Source organism: Eleutherodactylus coqui, chromosome 3 (assembly GCF_035609145.1).
Source record: "Eleutherodactylus coqui strain aEleCoq1 chromosome 3, aEleCoq1.hap1, whole genome shotgun sequence".
Taxonomy (NCBI): Eukaryota; Metazoa; Chordata; class Amphibia; order Anura; family Eleutherodactylidae; genus Eleutherodactylus; species Eleutherodactylus coqui.
In genome coordinates this window covers 297,123,762-297,144,122 of record NC_089839.1, presented here as the reverse complement: position 1 = coordinate 297,144,122, position 20,361 = coordinate 297,123,762, and the positions used below count along the sequence as shown (strand labels likewise).

Below are 20,361 nucleotides of genomic sequence, written 5' to 3'. Positions count from 1 at the left end.
TTGGGTGAATGTTAAGTTTGTGGATATCCCGTTTACTGGAGTTGTTCATTAGCAAGTCTCTTTCTCAATACCGGGTTCTCAGGTCAGTATGACTGCAGTTTCCTCCGTTGAGTTAAATACTTGATAGAAAGTGGGAAGCACAGAAAGCACAGGTCTCTGCACCGTTGACTTAGCCTTCTTTAGCATGAGCTCAATGCCCGTTGGGCTGCAGCCTTCTGCACGGGACTGCTCTGGGGAGTATCCTCTGCTCCAGGACCAACAGTATTGCTGTCCTTCCTCCTCTCTGTTCACACATACCTCTGCCTCACTTCCTGTTCCTGTTCACAGACCAGCTTGCTGTGCTCCCTCCCCTCTTAAAGTAACAGACACTAACATATCAGTCTGGTTGTCCAACTTAACCAAAACAGGAAATAATTGGCAGCCGCAGTAGAATCGTACACCTCTTAGAACTGTATTTAGAGAAATTATTTTGCTACCATCTATAAACAGGAAGTGGTCATTTTCTCATGCCTAAAAGAATGCAACCTATTAAATTAGAAACTTATGGCGATAAGGCCTGAGGCACAGAATGCCTTGTGCCTCAGTGATGTTCTCAGTTCCTAGAAAATAAGTAGACTGCATTCTCATTAATGTTAATGGAGCCCAATAACGCCTGTCTCCTCTGTATGTAGACAACAGGTATGCTTTCATCCTAAGACTGGCACTACACCGGCATCACGTAGTCTACAGCGTTACCCTGCTGGTCTTACTGACTTTTCATTAGAGATTGAGCCCAGAAATCCATCCCACATCTGCTCCCAATCATCATGCCGACCGTCATTCCAGTTTTGGGCTTTTATGAGCATTCCTTATGTCTATTTTATCGTCTTCACTGAAGTTTAGTGTTCGGATCAAACGGTTTTATTCACTAAACCCAAGAAGCCTCTTGGTGTGATGGTCGAGGTGTCATAATACGCACGCACATACCTGAAAAAATAGCGACTTGTGAGGGGGAGAGCCTGGTGGAAACGTATTTTATTTTTCTCCTCTTGTCACATGGAAACATGTGGAGAAGATTAAAAGAGGTTTAATACTTTTGAAGAGTCAAACATATTTTGAGAAAATAGAGAGAAAAATGCACAAAGGCTGCGCTGTTTATGGAAACTGCTTGTGCGGGCGGAGGACTGCCATCCTTTCATGTTCACAACCCCCATGTTATGTATGGTGTATACTGGTAAAGTTTCATCTACCTGAGATCTTTAATGGATCTTAGCAGATGGTCGGGGGATTCTCTCACTAGGAAACCCAGTAGGGTCACCCAATTTGTCACAAAAAATACCCTACAAAGTAAGAGGAGGGGTGGTTTATCATGATGTATGTTTTTACCTCCAGTAGTCTAGTGGCCACAACAAGTAATCGTGCCCACCTCAGTGGCACCAATAGTAATAGCCCTCAGTAGTGGCCACAGTGGTAACATTGCTCCCAGTAGTAATGGTGCCCTCAGTAGTGGCTCCAATAGTAATAGTGTCCCTAAAAGTAACAGTACCTCCAATAGTGGCCCCAATAGTAATAGTGCCTCTAATAATGGCCACAATAGTAATAGCGCCTTCAGTAGTAACAGCACCCTCAGTAGTGGCCTTAGTAGTAATGTTACCCCCCAGTGGTAATGGTGCCTTCATTAGCGGCTCCAATAGTAATAGTGCTGCCAATAGTAATAGCGCCTCTAATACTGACCCCAATAGCAGTAGTGGCCCCCAATACTAATACGGCCCCCATGCTAATCCTGTGGCTGGGCAGCAACCCCACATCATCAAGTATTTCACTCACTCACTTTCTCTTTCTCTAACTTCCGTTCATCCGGCATTGCTGTAATCAGCATGGCAGACGCCGGGGTGGGTAGAGGTCAGCGGTCACAGCCTACAGCAGTGGCGGCCAAACGGGATCTAGAGAGAGAGAGTGAGAGTAATACTTGATAATGAGCGGTTCCTGCCCGGACAGAGGTACGCTCAGCTGGCAATTATTTTTTACCGACCATTAACATGGGAATGTTTAGGTTTACTAACAAGAGAAACACCCTGTAGTTTGTGAAATTAGCATCAACTAGAAGCTTAGAGGGGTTTCCAGACATATTCCTCAGGATATGTCTGGAAACAGCCATGGCAGGAGATAGTAATCTTTTCCCATTGATTACAACGGGGTCAGCGGCAGCAGCGCCCCATTTAAATCAATGGGAATTGATGGTTGCGATCCTCTGCCACTGCTACTTCATATACATATATACTATTTTGGATCTTTTCCAGTGGTGGCGAGCCTATGGCACGCTCACCACTAGTGAATACTGGCAGTGGCCGCAGCTCCCCTGTGGGTATTCACTCACTGCGCTGCTAGACGCGCTGATCCCGGCACACACTGACGTCCGTGTGTGCCGGGAACATATTAACTTTTTCTTCCCTACTTCTGCTGCAATCAGCAATTCCCAGCAACCTGATTGGTTGTTTGGGTTGGCTAATTCACCAAACAACCAATCAGGTTTCTGGGAATTGCTGATTGCAGCAGAAGTGGGGAAGAAAAAGTTAACATGCGTGCCGGGAGGAGGGGGTATGTGGGTCTCAGGAGGGGCGCTGTGGGGTGTCACTACTGCACTGGGGGTCGCTGTGGGGTGTCACTGTTATACTGGGGGAGGTGTCACTATTATCGCTAGGGCCACTTGGGTGGTCACTTTTATTGCTGGGGGGGGGTCACTATTACTGCTGGGGCTGCTGTGGGGTGGGGGTTACTAATACCGCTGGGGGTGGGGGTCACTGTTATTGCTGGGGGAGTCACTATTATTGCTGGGGGAGTCACTATTATTGCTGGGGGGGTCACTATTACCGCTGGGGTATGTTCACATGTGGTGGAAATGGGCAGGGCTGTTTTACCATAGACAGGGTGCAGATTTTGTCTGCTTTTTGGATGTTGAAATGCTGCAGCATTTTCCACAGAAATTTCCGCTGAGGACATTCTGCAGTATTTCCGCATCCAAAAAGCAGTCAAAATCTGCACGCTGTCTATTTTGAAGCGGCCCTGTCCTTTTTAGAACGATAGGGGTAAAATCATACCTCGTGTTATGCCCCGCCCCCTGACGTGTTGGCACTTTGCGATAAATAAGTGGGTTTTGGGTTGCAGTTTAGGCACTCGGTCTCTAAAAGGTACGCCATCACTGACCTATTCCATTAAGTCTGAAGAAAAACCCTAAGTAGGTTCGAAAGCTTTCTGTAACATCTTGTCTTTTTGCTAAGTCCCATTTACACGTAACGATTATCACTCAAAATTCTTTAAAATGAGCAAATTTAAACAAAAATCGTTCAGTGTGATGCAAAATAAAATCGCTCACTTGTCGTTTATGGTTATTTAAACGGGCTTTTCAGTCAGCTTAAAACACCTTGTTAGCACTGGCTAGCGGTGACATGAGCGCTCGTGCAATCGTCCAAACGACTGTGTAAAAAGGCCTTGAGACATTAAAAGGTATCACTGAGAACAATCACATCGTACATATCCCAGACGCTCTCCCAGTCATTGCAGACACCAATGGGGATCAGAGGGGAAGTGGAAGGCGACCAGTGTGTTACAGGCAAACCTTGCCCAGCAGCCTGTCAACTAACGAGCCGCTCACTCCATGGTGAGTCCCTTTTCTTTACATCATTCTTTATCATATCCTGTGGCGCTGTCCGTTTTTCCTAATTACATCACTTATAGAAAAGAGGTTGAGATAGCTAGAAAAAGCACGCTTTAGTATTGGATCATTCTTCACTTTTGCTGTCCCTTCCTACTTTTTCAATTTACTTAACCTCTAAATGACCTTGAATCGCAAGAGGCAAAATATGTCCTTTCTCCTTAAAACATTGAGTTATACGAGCAGACGGGAGATTTAAATGTAGCTTTTTCTGAAAATGTGCGTCTAAATCTCCAGTTCTTGACTGTTTTTGTGTTCTGACAAGTTCACCCTTTTCTAGAAGAAATGCCATGTGGTATCCAAATTCCGAAAGAGCTAAATTGCCTTGGGCGAGGAAAAAAAAGTCCTATCATAAGTTACTATTTAGGATTGTCATTTTTCACTGAGTGTCAAAAAAGGCAGCGGGAAAATACCGGTTGAATTTGTAACCCTGTGGAATTTTGCATGTCGTTTAAGGAAGAACTGTGAGAATATTGGGGGGTATTGGTAGGAGGCGATCACAGGACAGACCGCTATAAATAAAAGTTTAATGGGACACCGGCATGCACATCCGGCCACGGCAGCCGACATCCCACTCTGCTCCCCACTGCCGCTCGCCCAAACAGGGGCAATGCTGAACACCCCAGGGATTTAAACCTGCCTCTGACATCTCATCCTTGTCTGACCCGGATCTGTGTTTCCGAATTGTATAAACTCTGCCAACTCTGACCTCAGATTTGTGCGATGCTTCAGAAATACCATCTGCAAGTCGTCAACTGTTGCTACTCTAGGAATGCAATGTTGGAATTCTCTTCACAGAGTCCATACCACCATGACGGGCTATATAATGTGAAACTCAGACAGCCTCTTAGATGCCATCCTACATTGTAGCCCTAAACCAAGTCCTCTAGTGATGCAGTGTGTTCTTTCCCTGTTCAGAGGTATATCTATGACTTAGGCCTTATAAAGCTGTGATATGCACTTGTGCTCAATATAGTTGGCTGTACACTTGATATAACCAGTCAGCTAAATGCTCGTTTGGCCGATAGTTATTTTGCCACCATAAACATACACGCTTGGCTAGACACATCATCCCCGGGGAACAATGGATCAGGCATGTTGAAATCCTAAATGTTCCAACTTTCTTTCCCCAACTTGTACTGTGGTTTGACAGTTGAGAGGCGCTCATAGACATGACACTGTGCATTGAGTTCGGCCGACTTCTACCTGAAGTGTCTGACTTTAAAGGATCACTAAGTACCAATCACAGAGTACAGTGAAGAATAGACATTCAAAAGCAATAATGGAGCTCTCATGTTAGTATTCGATATCCCCTTTTTGAAAAGTCTTGGGGTTCCTCCTTGCAAAAAGATACATAATAAAATTGCATAACTTAAAGGGGTTGTCCCGCGCCGAAACGGGTTTTTTTTTAATTCAATAGGCCCCCCGTTCGGCGCGAGACAAACCCAATGCATGTGTTAAAAAAAAAAAGTTTAGTACTTACCCGAATCCCCGCGCTGCAGCGACTTCTTCCTTACCTTAGTAAGATGGCCGCCGGGATCTTCACCCACGATGCACCGCGGGTCTTCTCTCATGGTGCACCGTGGGCTCTGTGCGGTCCATTGCCGATTCCAGCCTCCTGATTGGCTGGAATCGGCACACGTGACAGGGCGGAGCTACGAGGACCAGCTCTCCGGCACGAGCGGCCCCATTCACCAGGGAGAAGACCGGACTGCGGTCTAATCGGGGCGATTAGACGCTGAAATTAGACGGCACCATGGAGACGAGGACGCTAGCAATGGAACAGGTAAGTGAATAACTTCTGTATGGCTCATAATTAATGCACGATGTACATTACAAAGTGCATTAATATGGCCATACAGAAGTGTATAACCCCACTTGCTTTCGCGGGACAACCCCTTTAAATTCTAAATCTATGAATTGACTTGGGTGAAGTAAATTGGCTCACAGTTTATTGTGTCATTAGGCCATGGCTAAACTGGGTGCCAAAAACAACGCTCCCATATACATTGTTAGACAGGTACGGAGATAAGACTGGGAGTCCCTAAAAACCACCCGCACCTCTGACCCTACCTACTTGCCTCGCCCTGGCTAAATTCAGGGGGACAATTGGGCAGCAGTCCCTATACTGTCTAGGGATAACCTGATACTATAGGGGGGGAAATGAGCACAAAACTAAGAAAGAAACCACCATGGAGAAACACAAAAGGCTGAATGAAACTACAGCAAAGGAAGGCAAGGGTTAAAGCACAAGGACTAAGGGACCCCCGCAGCTGGACTGGCGTGCTGCCGAGACCCGACCGCGCTCCTGGTAAGTTTCCTCCTAACATACATATATAGGTCAGACTGATGCTTCTGGCACAGGAAAAGTTTCGGGAAACTTTGACATTATAGTAAAAATGCAACTTATTGATGATTTTGGATACTGTTTTGGATTGTAGGGCACATCACTGGTTGGGTGATGGGATTGTTGGAGACTTTATAACTGTTGAATCACGTAGATAGATAGATTTGTTATGTAGATTGTAATAATAAACCTAATCACTTAAGTAACAACATTAGCCTCACCTTAAAATGTACACTATCCTACCAAAAGGAATTAGGCACCTGAGTAAGAATGAAAAGTAGTATTTATTTCCATATGGCAATATTTAGGGCTCTTACCCACTGGCGATAGACTTTCCTGTGATGCAAGAGTGAGTTAAAACGCATGATTATGAAACCAATGATTTTGCCCTGGGAAAGCCCTCTAGCCCCACCTCCTATCTCTCCAAACATGGGTAGATATGTAAGCGATTACCTCTTGCTCTGCCCCCCCCCCCCCTCTCCTCTCTATGGCGGATTCCTAGGCTGCTTTGCGAACTTCTCCTGTTGATTTCAATGAGGCAGGCGCTGCGGCCGCCGGCCCAATTGAGAACAATGGGCGACATCGCAGAATTACCTTATCACTGCAAGCCTTGAGTGAACACATTGCAAATGAGAATGAAACCATTGAAAATCATTGGTTTCATAATCATGCGTTTTCACTTACTCTTGCATTGCAGGAAAGTCTATCGCCAGTGGGTAAAAGCCGTTACTGGAGCTCCTATGACCCTAATGGCATTGGATACTCTCTATGGCATACTTTCTACTAACGACTAATACACTTCAGCTGGTATTTCCCTCCATCTAGCCTACAAACGTCTGGTGAGTTCTCTCAAGGAAGATGGGTACTGTTGATGTACCCTGACCTGGCATTCTAGTTTGTCCCAAAGATGTTCTGTTGGGTTAAGGTCGGGACTCTGTGCAGTCGGTCCAATCATCGAACATCTACATCAAATCAACGTAAAACAACACCAGATTTGTGATGCGGCGCGTTGTCTTGTTGGAAGTATGGCCGACCATTCCCAGAGTATTACCGCATTGTCAGCAGCACATTATATGTCTAGAATGTCAGGCTCACCTCTGTGTTCATGGTTCTAATCACCACAACCAACGGACCGAGACCATGCCACGTAAAACATCCCTAGACCATAATGGAACCTCCACCGTACTTACCTGTTGGTACAACACACTTGGGTAAAAGGTGTTCTCCAAGATCCTCCAAACCCAGATACGCCCATCTGATTTGAAGATGGAGTAGTGTGGTTTGTCACTCCATAGAACGTGCTTCCATTGCTTAAATGTCCAATGAGGATGTTCCTTGCAGCATTGTAGACCAGATACATTGTGCTGTTCGATGGACGGCTTGTGTGCAGCTGCATAACTCAAATATCCAATAGCATACAGTTCCCATCACAAACTATGGCTGCCACCTCCAAGGGTCTGCATCTTATATAGCATGGTATAGGACATGTGACATGCTAATAAGACGCGATCTATTCTACTGATAGGGGGGTCCAAATACTTTTGGTAGGATAGGGTACTTATTGTTACAGAGAAGATCACATTTTTGGTATTTTCTTTCCTTTTAGCATGGCTTCTATAAATGTTCTATTTTTCCTTGCAATCTCTTCCTGGTGTAAACTTTGCCCTTTGGTTCCTGCTTCCCTCACATCCCATAGTGCTGTACAGTGAGATGGCTTTTCATCTCTGCTCCCCTTCCCCTCTCACAGCACAGAGACTCACAGAACCAGAGAGAGAGAGAGAAAGAGAGAAAAGCAGCAGCTGCATCCCCCTCCTCCCCCTTGTCTATTTATTGTACATTTTTGAAGACTGAGTAGGTTTTTGTACATTTACACAAAGGCTGCTAGAAGACGAAAAAGATGTCACTCTCTCCTAATAACCTGTAATAAATATCATAAATTCGCATGTACCACTGATTTATACGAATAAAAGCATGTACAACGATAAGTAAGCTTTTTTAAAGCAAGTATCTAGTCCCCTTGGAAAGTAAATTCTTCAAGAAACCATCAACAAACGAAGTAATTGATGGCTAAAGATCTAAACACTCAGGAGGTGGATCAAAGAAAGAAGTGAAATAGGCCTGTATGAATTAGTAATAGAGACAATACATAGGGGGGGTCCGATCAGCACCAGCAGTCAGAACGACGTCCATCTGTCCTCGGACGGCCTGCAGTATGTTCCACAGATGCAGAAAGATCTCATCATCAATGAAAATCTGTTTTCGTAGTATCAAGAACTTGTGATGGCCAAAGGAACTTGAAATACCTTCATACAGTTCCCACTTCTGTCTTATAAGGTCAAGAGGAGAAGCTGCCAGAAGAAGCCTCCGACTTTATTTTGGGAATTATTGAGGACAGTAAAATATGCTGAATGAGAAACATATTGTATTCCTCACCATTAATTCTCAATATCCGCTTATGTTTGGGTCAGTCTGGTAGTAATAATAACTCTGAGACTTGTGTAGTTGGCCAGCTGTACTTTGTATATTGAGTCATCGTGTCAATGGCGCTGACCTGGATATCTCATCTGTAGCATGTTCAAGTCTAACCATCACCTGCATCCAACGCATTGTATTCATGAATGACTTGATCATGCATATTGGGTGAATTATAGAGCCTGTCTAATTTTAAATTGTGAGTCTTCCCAGAGTCGGATTGGCCCATAAGACTATCCATTGATGGGCCCAGCATCAGGAGCTAAAGGTCCTGCAGAAGACAACTCCTTTTGTAGGTGACTTTGAGGTCAACCACTTACCTGTAGGGTCTATTTCTTATGGGATGATAAATAACCTTTTAGTCCTTATTTATGATGTGTCCTATGTGTGCAGTACTAACAAAATTTATGATGTAATTAAAAGTGACTATGGACATGTGCTTGCTAGATGGAGGGGGAACCATCAGAATCATTTGCTCTGGTGGGCTCAATGAACCGCAGCTTGAAGTTGACTCCTTCCAAAAGTTCATGGCTATCATGAGGAATCATTATGATCAATGGTTTCTATTGTTCACAGTATGTGACTTAAGGTGCATTTAGACAGAAAGATGATCGCTCAAAAGATGGCTTTTGAGCGATCATTTTGCATTATCTACTAATTGGTACTAATCGTTGTGTCTAAATGGGCCTTTACTGTACTCTCTAGGGCCTTCTACACAACCTTATGATTCCGCACAAATGTTTGCCTGAAATTTCATTTCCCTGATAGTTTGGCTATGTAAAAGTACAAACTATCAGCTAATGAACGCTTATTTGTCAGCTCATCCTATCTTTTTAGCAAGCACAAAAATGCTCACTGGTCTTCTGCACATCCCACCATGTAAACAGCGATGTGTGCAGCTGACCAATATTAGTTATGAAGCACCTTATTAAAGAGGTTATGCCAAGATATAAAGTTACCTCCTATCCACAAGGTAGATGCTAACTTTATGATTGATGGGACTTCAACCACTTGGATCCCACTGATCCTGAAAATGGACATCCCGTAGGTCCCCGCATGAATTGAACAGAAGAAGCGTTGGATTGCTGAGTACTTGCACTTGCAATTTCTAGAGCTGTCACTGAAATGAATGAGGTAGCACATATGCAGGTCCTCCACTTCATTCATGTGGGGAGCTTTGGGACTCCCATTCTCAGGGATGGTTGAGGTCCAAGTGCTCAAAACCAGTGGTCATAAAGTTATCCTCCATCCTGTGGATAGGGGTTAACTTTATATCTTGGCACAACCCATTTAACAATCATTCGCCCTTGTACTACAAAACATTTCCCATAGGTGAACTGTAGTTAACGAGTGCCAATCAGCATGCTCTGCCACTCGGTGCTTGTTACAATGGGCTGACTGTGAGGACATCTAAAAAGACCTTCAGTTGCTGATACAGTCTTTGAAAACATCAGACAACCTCCTTAAAGAGTCTGTCCCACAAATTACTTTTTGGTGGAAGTCCAATAGCTGGAATACCCACCAATCTCAAGAACCAGAGTAATCCACCCATGGATAGGTGACCATGCATGCTTGATCACCTCAATAATGAAATCATGGTGAATTACCGGAAGGTCTTGAGTGTGATATACCCAGTCTAGACAACAATGGATGCCAAGCTGCCAAATCACCACCAATGAGCCCCAAATAATGTTATAAAATCAATTCAGAGGCTGCAGAATCATTAACATCCTCCACTCTGCAGGTGGCTGCAACGCTTATGATAGATATCAGTCTGGTCCAATGGATTATACACCGAACGATTACTGCATTAAAAACAGCTGACACGTCACATCTTGTGATCAGTAATGCAGTATTGTGTGATGGCTGCATCACAATCTGCTCTCAGATAATGTGCTGACCTCTCAGCGCAGCAGAAGGCAACTTTTGGGTCAAGGCTGAATTTGGTGACTTTGAATGTGGACAGATTGTTGGTGCCCGAAATTGTGGTATCAGTATTTTTTAAACATTTGCACTTGTTCTGTGTTTCCGAACCACAGTATCAAGCGTGTACCAACTGGTTGAACCATGGTAAGACATCTAACAGAAGATCCCTCAGCAGTAGGCTATATGTGCGTGATCTCAGAGGTGAGCATTGGGTGGTACATCTGATATCTCAGCAACGTCGTTCCACGGTGGACCAACTGACCCAGCAGTACCACAGTGACCATGCTGCATACTTTGCGTCGACTGGGGATAACAGAAGACTGACAAGGGTGTCCCTGATGACCCCACATCATCACAAACAACTCCTTGCATTGGTTCAAGAAAGACATCAATGGACTTTGAACACATGGCAGAAGGTTGTCTGGAGTGATGACATCTGCTAACTTTGGCTCAGCATCTGGAGCAAACAGCATGAAGGCTTATTCCATGGGTATTGGGGTTCAACAGGCCAGTGGTGGTGGTGTCATGGTTTGGGAGTGGTTTTCTGGCATGGCCTAGGACCATTGGTCATTCTATCACAATCCTTGAATGGTGAACACTACAGGGACTTGTTAACTGATAATCTGCACCCATATCTTCCCCAACCACAGTGTCATGCGTTAATGGAAGGTGCTGCACCCACCAACAGACATGGACTGTCAAAATCCGATTCAGGTGTGAAGACAGAGAAACCTTTACAAAGAATGTTTATTGTCTTCGAGCTTGGATCATTAAGGAGAGTGGTTAGATGAACACAATTAATCTTCTACACTGCCTTGGCCCTGCAAACTCAGCAGACTTCCACTTATCTACAAAATGTGTATTAAATAACGGAGCTGCTACAGCGGCCAATGGTCATAAAGTTATCCTCCATCCTGTGGAGAGTAGTTAACTTTACATCTTGGCACTACCCATTTAACCCATGTATGCTGGTCCTTTACTCTGTTCATGTGACTATAGGTCGAGTTGAATATGGAGGATGTTCGCCACCTTGTGGGATCCATTGCCAGGCATCTGAACACCATGATCACCAGAAAAGGTGGACCAACCCGTTATTTAGTAGGTGTTACCAATACAGTGGTCATTCAGTGTATATCACCACTAATATACCTCTATCATCATCTAATGTAGAATGGCACTCATGACATACTGAGATCACATTAACCCAAAGCATAATTAAATATTAAGCCATGAGCTTCTATATCCATCTCCCCTCTGAGATGCCAACCATCAGGAATGTAACCCCCTGCGTAGCTGGACTCTGGTTCATAAGTCTTAAAAGTATTTAAAAAACTCGCGATAAAGGGATATTTCTGCAGCCTGGACACCTTATTGGAAAGTTCTTGAGATTCCAGACATTCCAATGTATTTACCAGCATGTTTGCCTTTAATGATGTAGTTATTCGGATTAACTGCCCTCCTTGCTTCATAATCATTTAGTGAAAGCAAGCCACCTCCTGCAGACAAGTTAATGTATTCACTACTACAGACTGTGCAAGGAATGGTGAACGTCAAGTCATGCTCTGCACACGTGTGACCTCCTCCAGCCCTCTGTATCAGGGAAATGAAATCTGCTGGAGCCTTATGTCATGGATGTGGTATCTGAGATAGTCATCCCTTAGTGATGTCATCACAGTATATGCATAACTGTGTAGATACATGACAGATTCCATTGTTCAGCTCCATCCTAGGAGCCAAACAACGGAAAAAGTGGAAGTGCCGGACCCAAACGATGCCAGGCTGAACCCATTGGATTTCAGTGGGTTCTGTCTGGCTGCCCTTTTACAATCCCACATTCTCCTGGATGAAGTAGCACTGCATGCAGCGCTATTTTGTCCGGGATTTTCTTTGAAACTAAACAGAGACTCCGACACAAAGTCCTAGGCTATGTATGTTACTGCAACGGAGGCTCCGATACAAAGTCTTAGGCTATGTATCTTACTGCAACGGAAGCTTCGATACAAAGTCTTAGGCTATGTATCTTACTGCAACGGAGACTCCGACACAAAGTCTTAGGCTATGTATCTTACTGCAACAGAGACTCCAACACAATGTCTTAGGCGATCTTGAGAACGAGGGTCCTCTGTCCCCCGACCTCCTCACAGCAGGGTTACTATACCCACTGCAGTGAGGAGGAGACTGAATGGAGCGCCGGTCACATAAGTGCACTAGCTCTCCATTCACTTTGAATGGGACTGCAGAGATAGCTGAGTGGGTGCCGCTCGGCTACTTCAGCCCATTCAAATGAATAACCGCGAATGTTCAAGCGGCGCTTGATTCACAATGACATCACTGCGGGGGAGAAGCAAAATGGAACACGGGAGTCCTGTTCTCAAGACCGGTGGGGTTCTTAGTAGTGAGACCCCTACTGATCCGCAAGTTATCCCTTATACTGTGAATAGGGGATATCTTGCAATTGTGTAACAACCCCTTTAAACATGTGTGAGGAGACTTAAAAGACCCTGCAATGCCCCTCTGGGAAATCAGGTATGCAAATAGGAGATGGTACAATGACTCTATAGCACCACCTATTAGATAGCAGAAGGTCTAGAAGTTAATGTCCGACTTTCTAACAGGCCTTGTGACATGACTGGGACTATAAGCCAAAACCAGAGTCTTCTTCGGAAGTACAAGATAACCTGTACAGACTATTTCGGGGGGTTTGCCCCTCATCAGGGTAGAGGACCTGTTAAAAGTTGGATATTGACTTGTAGGACAGCTACTCCCTAATAGGTGGCGCTATGGAGGAATTGTATCACCTCCCACGAAGAGTTAAATAGTAAACGGCCGCGACTCTGAACCAATCACCTGCTCTACCGCATAAAAGAAGAAAGACAAAAGTTGAACCTGATGTAAAAAATAGGTAAATATTTTTTTTTATTACTTGATTATTTCCATAAATAAATTCTTTTAATTCATTGAATATAAAAATTAAAACCATTTACAATTTATTCCAGTATTACAATTTTTTTGTCACCGAACACAAAAAAAAAGCTACATTTTGTTTTCGATAAATAAAAAACAAAAAAAAAATTTTTTAATTTTTTTTTTTTACTTCAATTGGAACTTCTGCTTTTACTTTAAGAATCATCGGGTCGTGATAGCTGCCACAGAGAAACGCTTCGCTAAGCGCGATTAGGAAGGAATGTAGAAACTCTCAATCGCTTTGTAACTTTTTTTTGTTCCCCCAGTTTTGGTCGTTCAGTAACTTTTACGCAGAAACAATTCTTATGTAGAAGAATACTTTAAAGATAATTTACTAACAGAAAAAAATATTATATTATTATTAATATCAACTGCTCCAAAAAAAGAAGCAACATTTTTTTGCTCCAGTACTATGAAGCTCTAAAGATTTCAGTCTGTTGTAATGAAGACCAGGTGGTAAGTCACTTTATAAGTTCCTAGTGCCACATAGTGTCCAACGATGGTATTGCAACATCTCCACAACAGAATATTCCCATTATTCTCAAATTGTCCATCGGCTTGGTTGTTTTTTTTTCTTCTCCTTTTTAATCTCTGAATTTGTGGATGTCATTGAATAGTCTGTAGTAAGGGTAAGCTTCGCTGGCGTGTGGACAGTTGTAGTTGCACCGACAGGACTGAATCATCATCACATTCTTTGTAAAGGTTTCCCCGTCTTCGCACCTGAATCGGATTTTGACAGTCCGTGTCTGTTGGGGGGTGCAGCACCTTCCATCGACGCATGATCCACAGTATTTAGGTCTGTATTTCTTTACGCTGGAGCAGCCGGCATAGTTGTATCGGACCGGAGCCTGAGATTTCTTGGTTTTTGTGCACTTCTTTCCCTTCTGCAAAGGAATAGATACATAAAAAATGATATTAGCGACTCATCCGGAAATGCAATGCTAAGATATCTTCTAGGAGAAGTGAAAAGCAGTCACTGTATATATCATAGGAGAGCCCTTACCTTTAACTGTGAATAGTTGGTCTGTCCACATGGTCGGACTTCGCAGATTCGGGTTTCTCTCACTAATCGACAGTCTTTATTGTCATTGGTGACTCTCGTGGAGATGCCAGTCCCGCATGTCTTTGAACATTGAGACCAAGATGTGGTTTGGACGATGCACTTCTGAGCCTCAAAGACGTGGGCTTGTGGATTGGAGCCAAATACTAGAAGGAAAGGTAATGCAAAAGGTTAGTATACCCAATGTTGGCATATGCCATAGTAGCTGCCCACTACTCTGCAGCAACTATATCGCATTGTAGTATTCTATATGTATCTAATAACTTCACATTCAAGTGTTAAAGTTTCCGAAAACTTACCTGGAAGCATTTTATGTCCTCCTTTCACAATGGGCACAAATTCGTTTTTGCTGGTAAGGTCTCCTTCATTATCTATTCCGAAATCTTTGCTTAAGAAATCTTCCAGATCATCACTTGTGTCCCTGGTGTCATCACACACCCATTCCTCACAGCACTGTCCAGGCACCTTCACAAGTCTTGGATTTGGGCATCCCAGGTTAGGAAGGGAGAGTTCTTGAGGGCATAAGGGAAGACAGCCCACGGCCCCATCTATACATGTGCACTGGTGCTTGCAGTTGGGCTGGAAGCTTTCCCCGTTCTGGTAGATTCTGGAGTTGTATTCACAAGGTCTGCCTTCAGACTTTGCTATAGAAGGGAATTAAGAACAAAACTAGGTTAGAACTTCATTGCAGGCATCAAAAAAGTTGGGTTCTTAATGCTATTCGGGGAGCCATAAGTCACAATTACTTTTCCTGCTCATTTTGCTAAACCCAGACACTGAATTGCATTCCAGACTGCTGAAATCATGTGCCTTTCTGCCAAACTAGCATCAATAAAGCATATCCATACAAGGACCGAGATTCCCTGAACTCCTTGACTAAAGCAGCCAGTAAGAACCTGCTCCCCCTGCAGCCTTCCCGGGGTCTTCATAAAGAGACGACAGAGAAATAAAAGCCATCTTACCTCTGCAGATGCCTTTGGTGGCTCTGGAACTGGCCCCGAAGTTGCACTCTAGCCCTTTGGTGTGGTCACAAGGCTGGCTTTTGCTACAGTCTTCATTGAGTTGCTTGGCGCACACTTTGCAGCATCCGCAACTGTCAAGAACCAAACCAACCCCTGGGGCACATTTGGGCACCTCAAGGGGACACTGGCATACAGCAGGGCAAGATGAAAATGCCTGTAAGTAAGAGAAAGATAGAGTTTAACTACCGGCTTAAGAGCACAAACAGAGCAAGCATTAGTTAACAGGTAGAATGCCAACGAGGTGTTACTTACCAGGTCTGCAAATCCGGCAAGAATGGCCACAATCACTAGAAGAGTCATTCGTAGGTAAGGCATGGTCCGTCCAAATTAAGAAATTGGGGTGAAGCTTTGAACTTGGCTGTGTGTATCTCTCTATGCTCCACCGATTCCAATGTCTGTGCAGTTCTGGTCCCAGTACCCTGTGCTGTCTCTATACTGGTCCCAGTGCTGTGCTGTCTATACTGGTCTCAGTACTGTGCTTTGCTTGTTGCTTCTGCTTTCTGAGCTGCTTCAGGCAGTGTGTCTCTTATATAGGAGACAGCGTGACGTCACCACCGCTTCCAGAGCTTCACATTCAAAAAAACATCCTAGGAATGCGGCTGGGCTCAAACTCCGGCCAAGACCCTCCCCGTCTAATGGAGCCTGGCTGAGTCTCCCAAGGAGGGAGAGGAGAGAAGGGGGAGAGCAGCCTGAGACGCAGGAAAGGCTCCCAGTCTGGCATCAGGAGGAGGGAGTTAGGAATTGGGAGCTAATCATACTGTTAAAATACACAGCAGCATCAACGGGAGGAAATGAGGGATCAATATCGTATACTGCGCCTTTTATAACCCAAATTCTCCCCGTCTCTTTTCACGCCGTCTTTCCAGGCAGACATATTATTATTGTATGCATAATATCCTCCCTTGGCTCCCAAGTCCATTTGGCGTCTAAATTTATAACACTGTTCACCTTGTATATTTTTATGTGTTTAGTGCTTTGGAATGTTTTCCTTGTGTTTTATGTCATATTGTTCCATAAAGTCTGCAGAGATTTAGTCGCGTCTGTGCGAAGCACATTGAAAATATTTTCGTGTACCGAATAAAAGCTTTTAGGGATAGTATGTCATCTGGAGAAATGAGAAGGTGCAGCACCAAGACATCAAATATGACCGGTGCAATAGATGGACTCCCACTGAGATAGTATTCCCTGTGCATATGTCTGATGAGGGCATATGAATGTCATAGAGTTGGGTCCTCCGCTTCGAACCCCCCTCTATGTCCAAAAACGGAGAGCCGCTCAGTAAGAGCAGCTCACACCCTGGTCAACCTTATTAGAGGATGGCCGTTTACAAGAAGGTCCACCAGGGCGTGAGCCGCTCTTGGCACCTCTGGCAAACAGCTGATTTCTTTGGGGGATGTTATGGCCAACCTGACATTTTCTCGGCAGCGGGTACTGCTGAAATGTCAGGTTGGTCATGGCTACCCCCAGAAAGATCAGCTGTTTGTGGGGCTGCAATGCGATCCAGCATTGCAGCCCCACAATTCCACTGGCATCTGTTGACAGCGTAAGTCAGGTGATCGCCACCTGCCAATCAGAGATCACAGTGCCACTGTGTCTTCTCCTGTCATCAGCACTCACATCCTGGGCACCATGAGGCCAGGAGTTTGGGATGGTGATTCTATGGCCTCTGATTGGCAGGCAGCGGTCACCTGATTTTCCACTGTTTACTGACCTCGGGATAATCATAGGGCTGCAGCACTGGCTTGCGGGAACTGAAGATGGGTAAGTGCCCTTTGTTTTATTGTTTTAACTTAGTTGGACTTAATTTTAAAATATCAATATGACAGCCCTTGATGCATATGACTGGTTTATGGATGTGATGGATGGTGTCCAGAGTACTCTTTTAGGGATACCCAAGAAGACCAATTTGGCCAAGTTGGGACATCCCTACAGAGGTACTCTGGGCATGCATGTATGCCATGTCTTAAGTACCTCTTTACTAATTCCCAGACTGGCCTGATTTTGACAGCTTTGGCCAAGGGGCATACAACCATTGACCCTGTTAAGGACCACCGCCACCAACTTATTCTTCCACTATATACTTTGTAGCCTTAATAGGGCAGATTGTCATGATGCCAAGTTACTTAAAATGTAAAATGATCCTCCAAGTTTGGGAAAGAAAATTCTGTCCCAGGACAGGAGGGTATATAACCTGCAGTTCTTCTCTGTTGCCCTTCCAATCCACTGGTCTCAGGGCCTGTTTTGTGTTGTCCAAGATGGCTGCAGCAATTTTCTAACTACCTAATGCACAATGTGCACTGCTCTCTGATTGGCCAGTGCTGATCATATGAGCAGCTCTGCCCAATTAGAAAGCAGATATAGTGCAATAGTAATCCAACACTACTAATGTACTGTGGAAATGATGGAGGCTGAAGATTGTGCTGGCCATCTTGGACAGCCAAAAACAAGTCCAGAACAGGTGAATCGGAGGGACGGCAGAGAAGAACAACTACGGGTGTCACTTTAAATCTTCTCACTTATGTTAAACTTGTATTATTTGTATCTTGAAATCCATGCCAGCTTCCTCCTCCTAGAGACGTAGGTGTGTGGCGGTGCGAAAACGGGTTCAGGATGGCACAGCAGCTGACAGATGGAGACGGAGGACAGATTTAAAAAAAATAAGGTATACTGAACTGAAACCAGGATATTATCCCCCCCCCCCATCCCCATAGGGGGCACGATACGTGAATATTGAATAATAGCTTTAACCGGAATTTCACGATGACAATACGCCTCCATCTTGGTTTGGCAAGGCACTTCAATTTCTCATATAACTGTCCATCTTCATCCGTAACTCTGCATACTTTATTTTGGGAGGTCCGTGGCATGCACTATCATGCCAACCTCATTACCCCTCAGGTGCCGTCTGCACGTAATACAGACCGTAACGCTCACGGAATCTCAGAGCTCCGCCTACTCAAGGACTCCACACACTGTAGGTGCGAACGATACAGCCGCACCAACTGCGGTACATGACGTGTCCAATCTACGCACATAGTGAAGGGTCCTGCCATCACGGTACATACGTTTGCATATAGACAGAATTGAATTAACCCCTGCATTACCAGCATAAATATAAACACATAACTACTAGTCAAGTTTGTCCATCGTAGTCCAATTAGTCTGTCAAGTGTGCTCTTACTCAGTCACTGGAGGCGGCCTCACATATCTGGCAGATTTCGATGTTCCGATCCATTTTGCAGTCATCTATTTCAGGGCTTAGTCCCTGCGGGAAGGGAGCTTCCCTTTCATTCCTCATGGTCTGTGCCCTTTTCGGCCCTCGCGGTTCACCAGCTTTGGTCCCCATCATCCAGGTCCTTTCGTCACCTCTTATTACTGTGCTCCTCCCCCAGCATGGGGACAGCGCTCTGGTCACAGTTCTTAAATGGCCATTGCCATGTGATCTCATGTCCTCTCTTATGGTTTCCTGCCCACAGGCGATGATCTGCGGCAATGCTATGGAAAGCGCATCGCCGGGGTCCACAAGCGGAGAATCAAATCGATTCTCCACTTGCAGGATTTAAATCCTATGTCCGCTAGGCCTCTGCTGGGTGCTGCAGAGCACACACTGCTCTCATGTCCTCTATTATGTCTGCTAGGCCTCTGCTGGGTGCTGTGGTGCACACGCTGCTCTCATGTCCTCTCATGTCTGCTTGGCGTCTGCTGGGTGCTGCGGAGCACACATTGCTCTCATGTCCTCTATTATGTCTGCTAGGCCTCTGCTGGGTGCTGTGGTGCACACACTGCTCTTATGTCCTCTCTTATGTCTGCTAGGCCTCTGCTGGGTGCTGTGGTGCACATGCTGCTCTCATGTCCTCTCTTATGTCTGCTAGGCCTCTGCTGGGTGCTGTGGTGCATACACTGCTCTCATGTCTTCTCTTATGTCTGCTAGGCCTCTGCTGGATGCTGCGGTATACACGTTGCTCTCATGCCCTCTCTTATGTCGCAAGCTCTGTCCTCTGCTCCCCGTCTCTCAACTTCCACCTGCATCTTGGACTGGGAGGGGGCAAGGCCAACCACCATGGCGGTCGACTGTTTTTCAGGGGGGATCTGTAATGTTACCCCCTTACTTCTTGGCCCAGCTTCTAAGGGTAAAACTGTATGGAATTATATATAAAGGGGTTGTCCACTTTACACAATTCCATTTTGTTAGAAGGTCTCCCTAATGATAACTGGATTGTAGGGTGCTGTACTGTTGCAATCCCTATTAATCAGCGGTGGAGGAAACTGGTAGCAAGCATCCAATTCTGCACCGCCACCACAGGGAAAAGCACGTATTACACAAAGTTGTCAATAAATCAATGATCTGTCTATGGTATGCTGGGTCCTCCAGAACGAGAAAACCCTTGGAGCGACTCTAATAGAGCTACTAGATGAGGTTCCCCCTAAATTTACTCAAAATTTTCTAATAGACAAGGCGACTAATTTTTGGAGACAAATGACTCCAGCTCATGCCTTATAGTATTCATTTTTTTAGTAGGTTTATTACCCTCTAGTGTAAAGTTGAATGCCATCTGATCTAACGTGTCTAGGATGTCTTGACACTCCACTAACAGCAGATATTGGGGAAAAGAAGGATCAGATAGTTGGATTTTAATACGCCCGATCCTTTCATTCTCAAGGGAGATAAGCCACTTCCAGAGGAGTCTGGCAGTGGCTTATGCTTCTCTACCAAATGAGAACACATGTACACTAGCCCAAGTCGAATGAAAATGTGCATTGCAGGTAGGGTGTTCAGCCAATAGCTATCTAAAGTGTATGCACACTTTAGCTGTTCCCCTATGGCTGGAGCCTTTCCTTACCTTCTCAGAAGAGGGGGAGGCTCCAGCTGCAGCAGAAC

General features: G+C 44.8%; 1 protein-coding gene across 1 annotated transcript; it reads right to left on the bottom strand.

Annotated features, from left to right (window-relative positions):
- Positions 1–13,328: 13,328 nt before the first annotated feature.
- On the bottom strand, positions 13,329–15,997 carry CCN1 (cellular communication network factor 1). Its single transcript, XM_066597765.1, has 5 exons — positions 15,735–15,997; positions 15,423–15,636; positions 14,760–15,104; positions 14,404–14,606; positions 13,329–14,284 (listed from the first exon to the last, which is right to left on the bottom strand). Exons 1-5 carry the CDS (start codon positions 15,795–15,797, stop codon positions 13,985–13,987), a joined length of 1,125 nt encoding a protein of 374 aa, XP_066453862.1. The 5' UTR covers positions 15,798–15,997; the 3' UTR covers positions 13,329–13,984.
- Between the last annotated feature and the right edge of the window lie 4,364 nt (positions 15,998–20,361).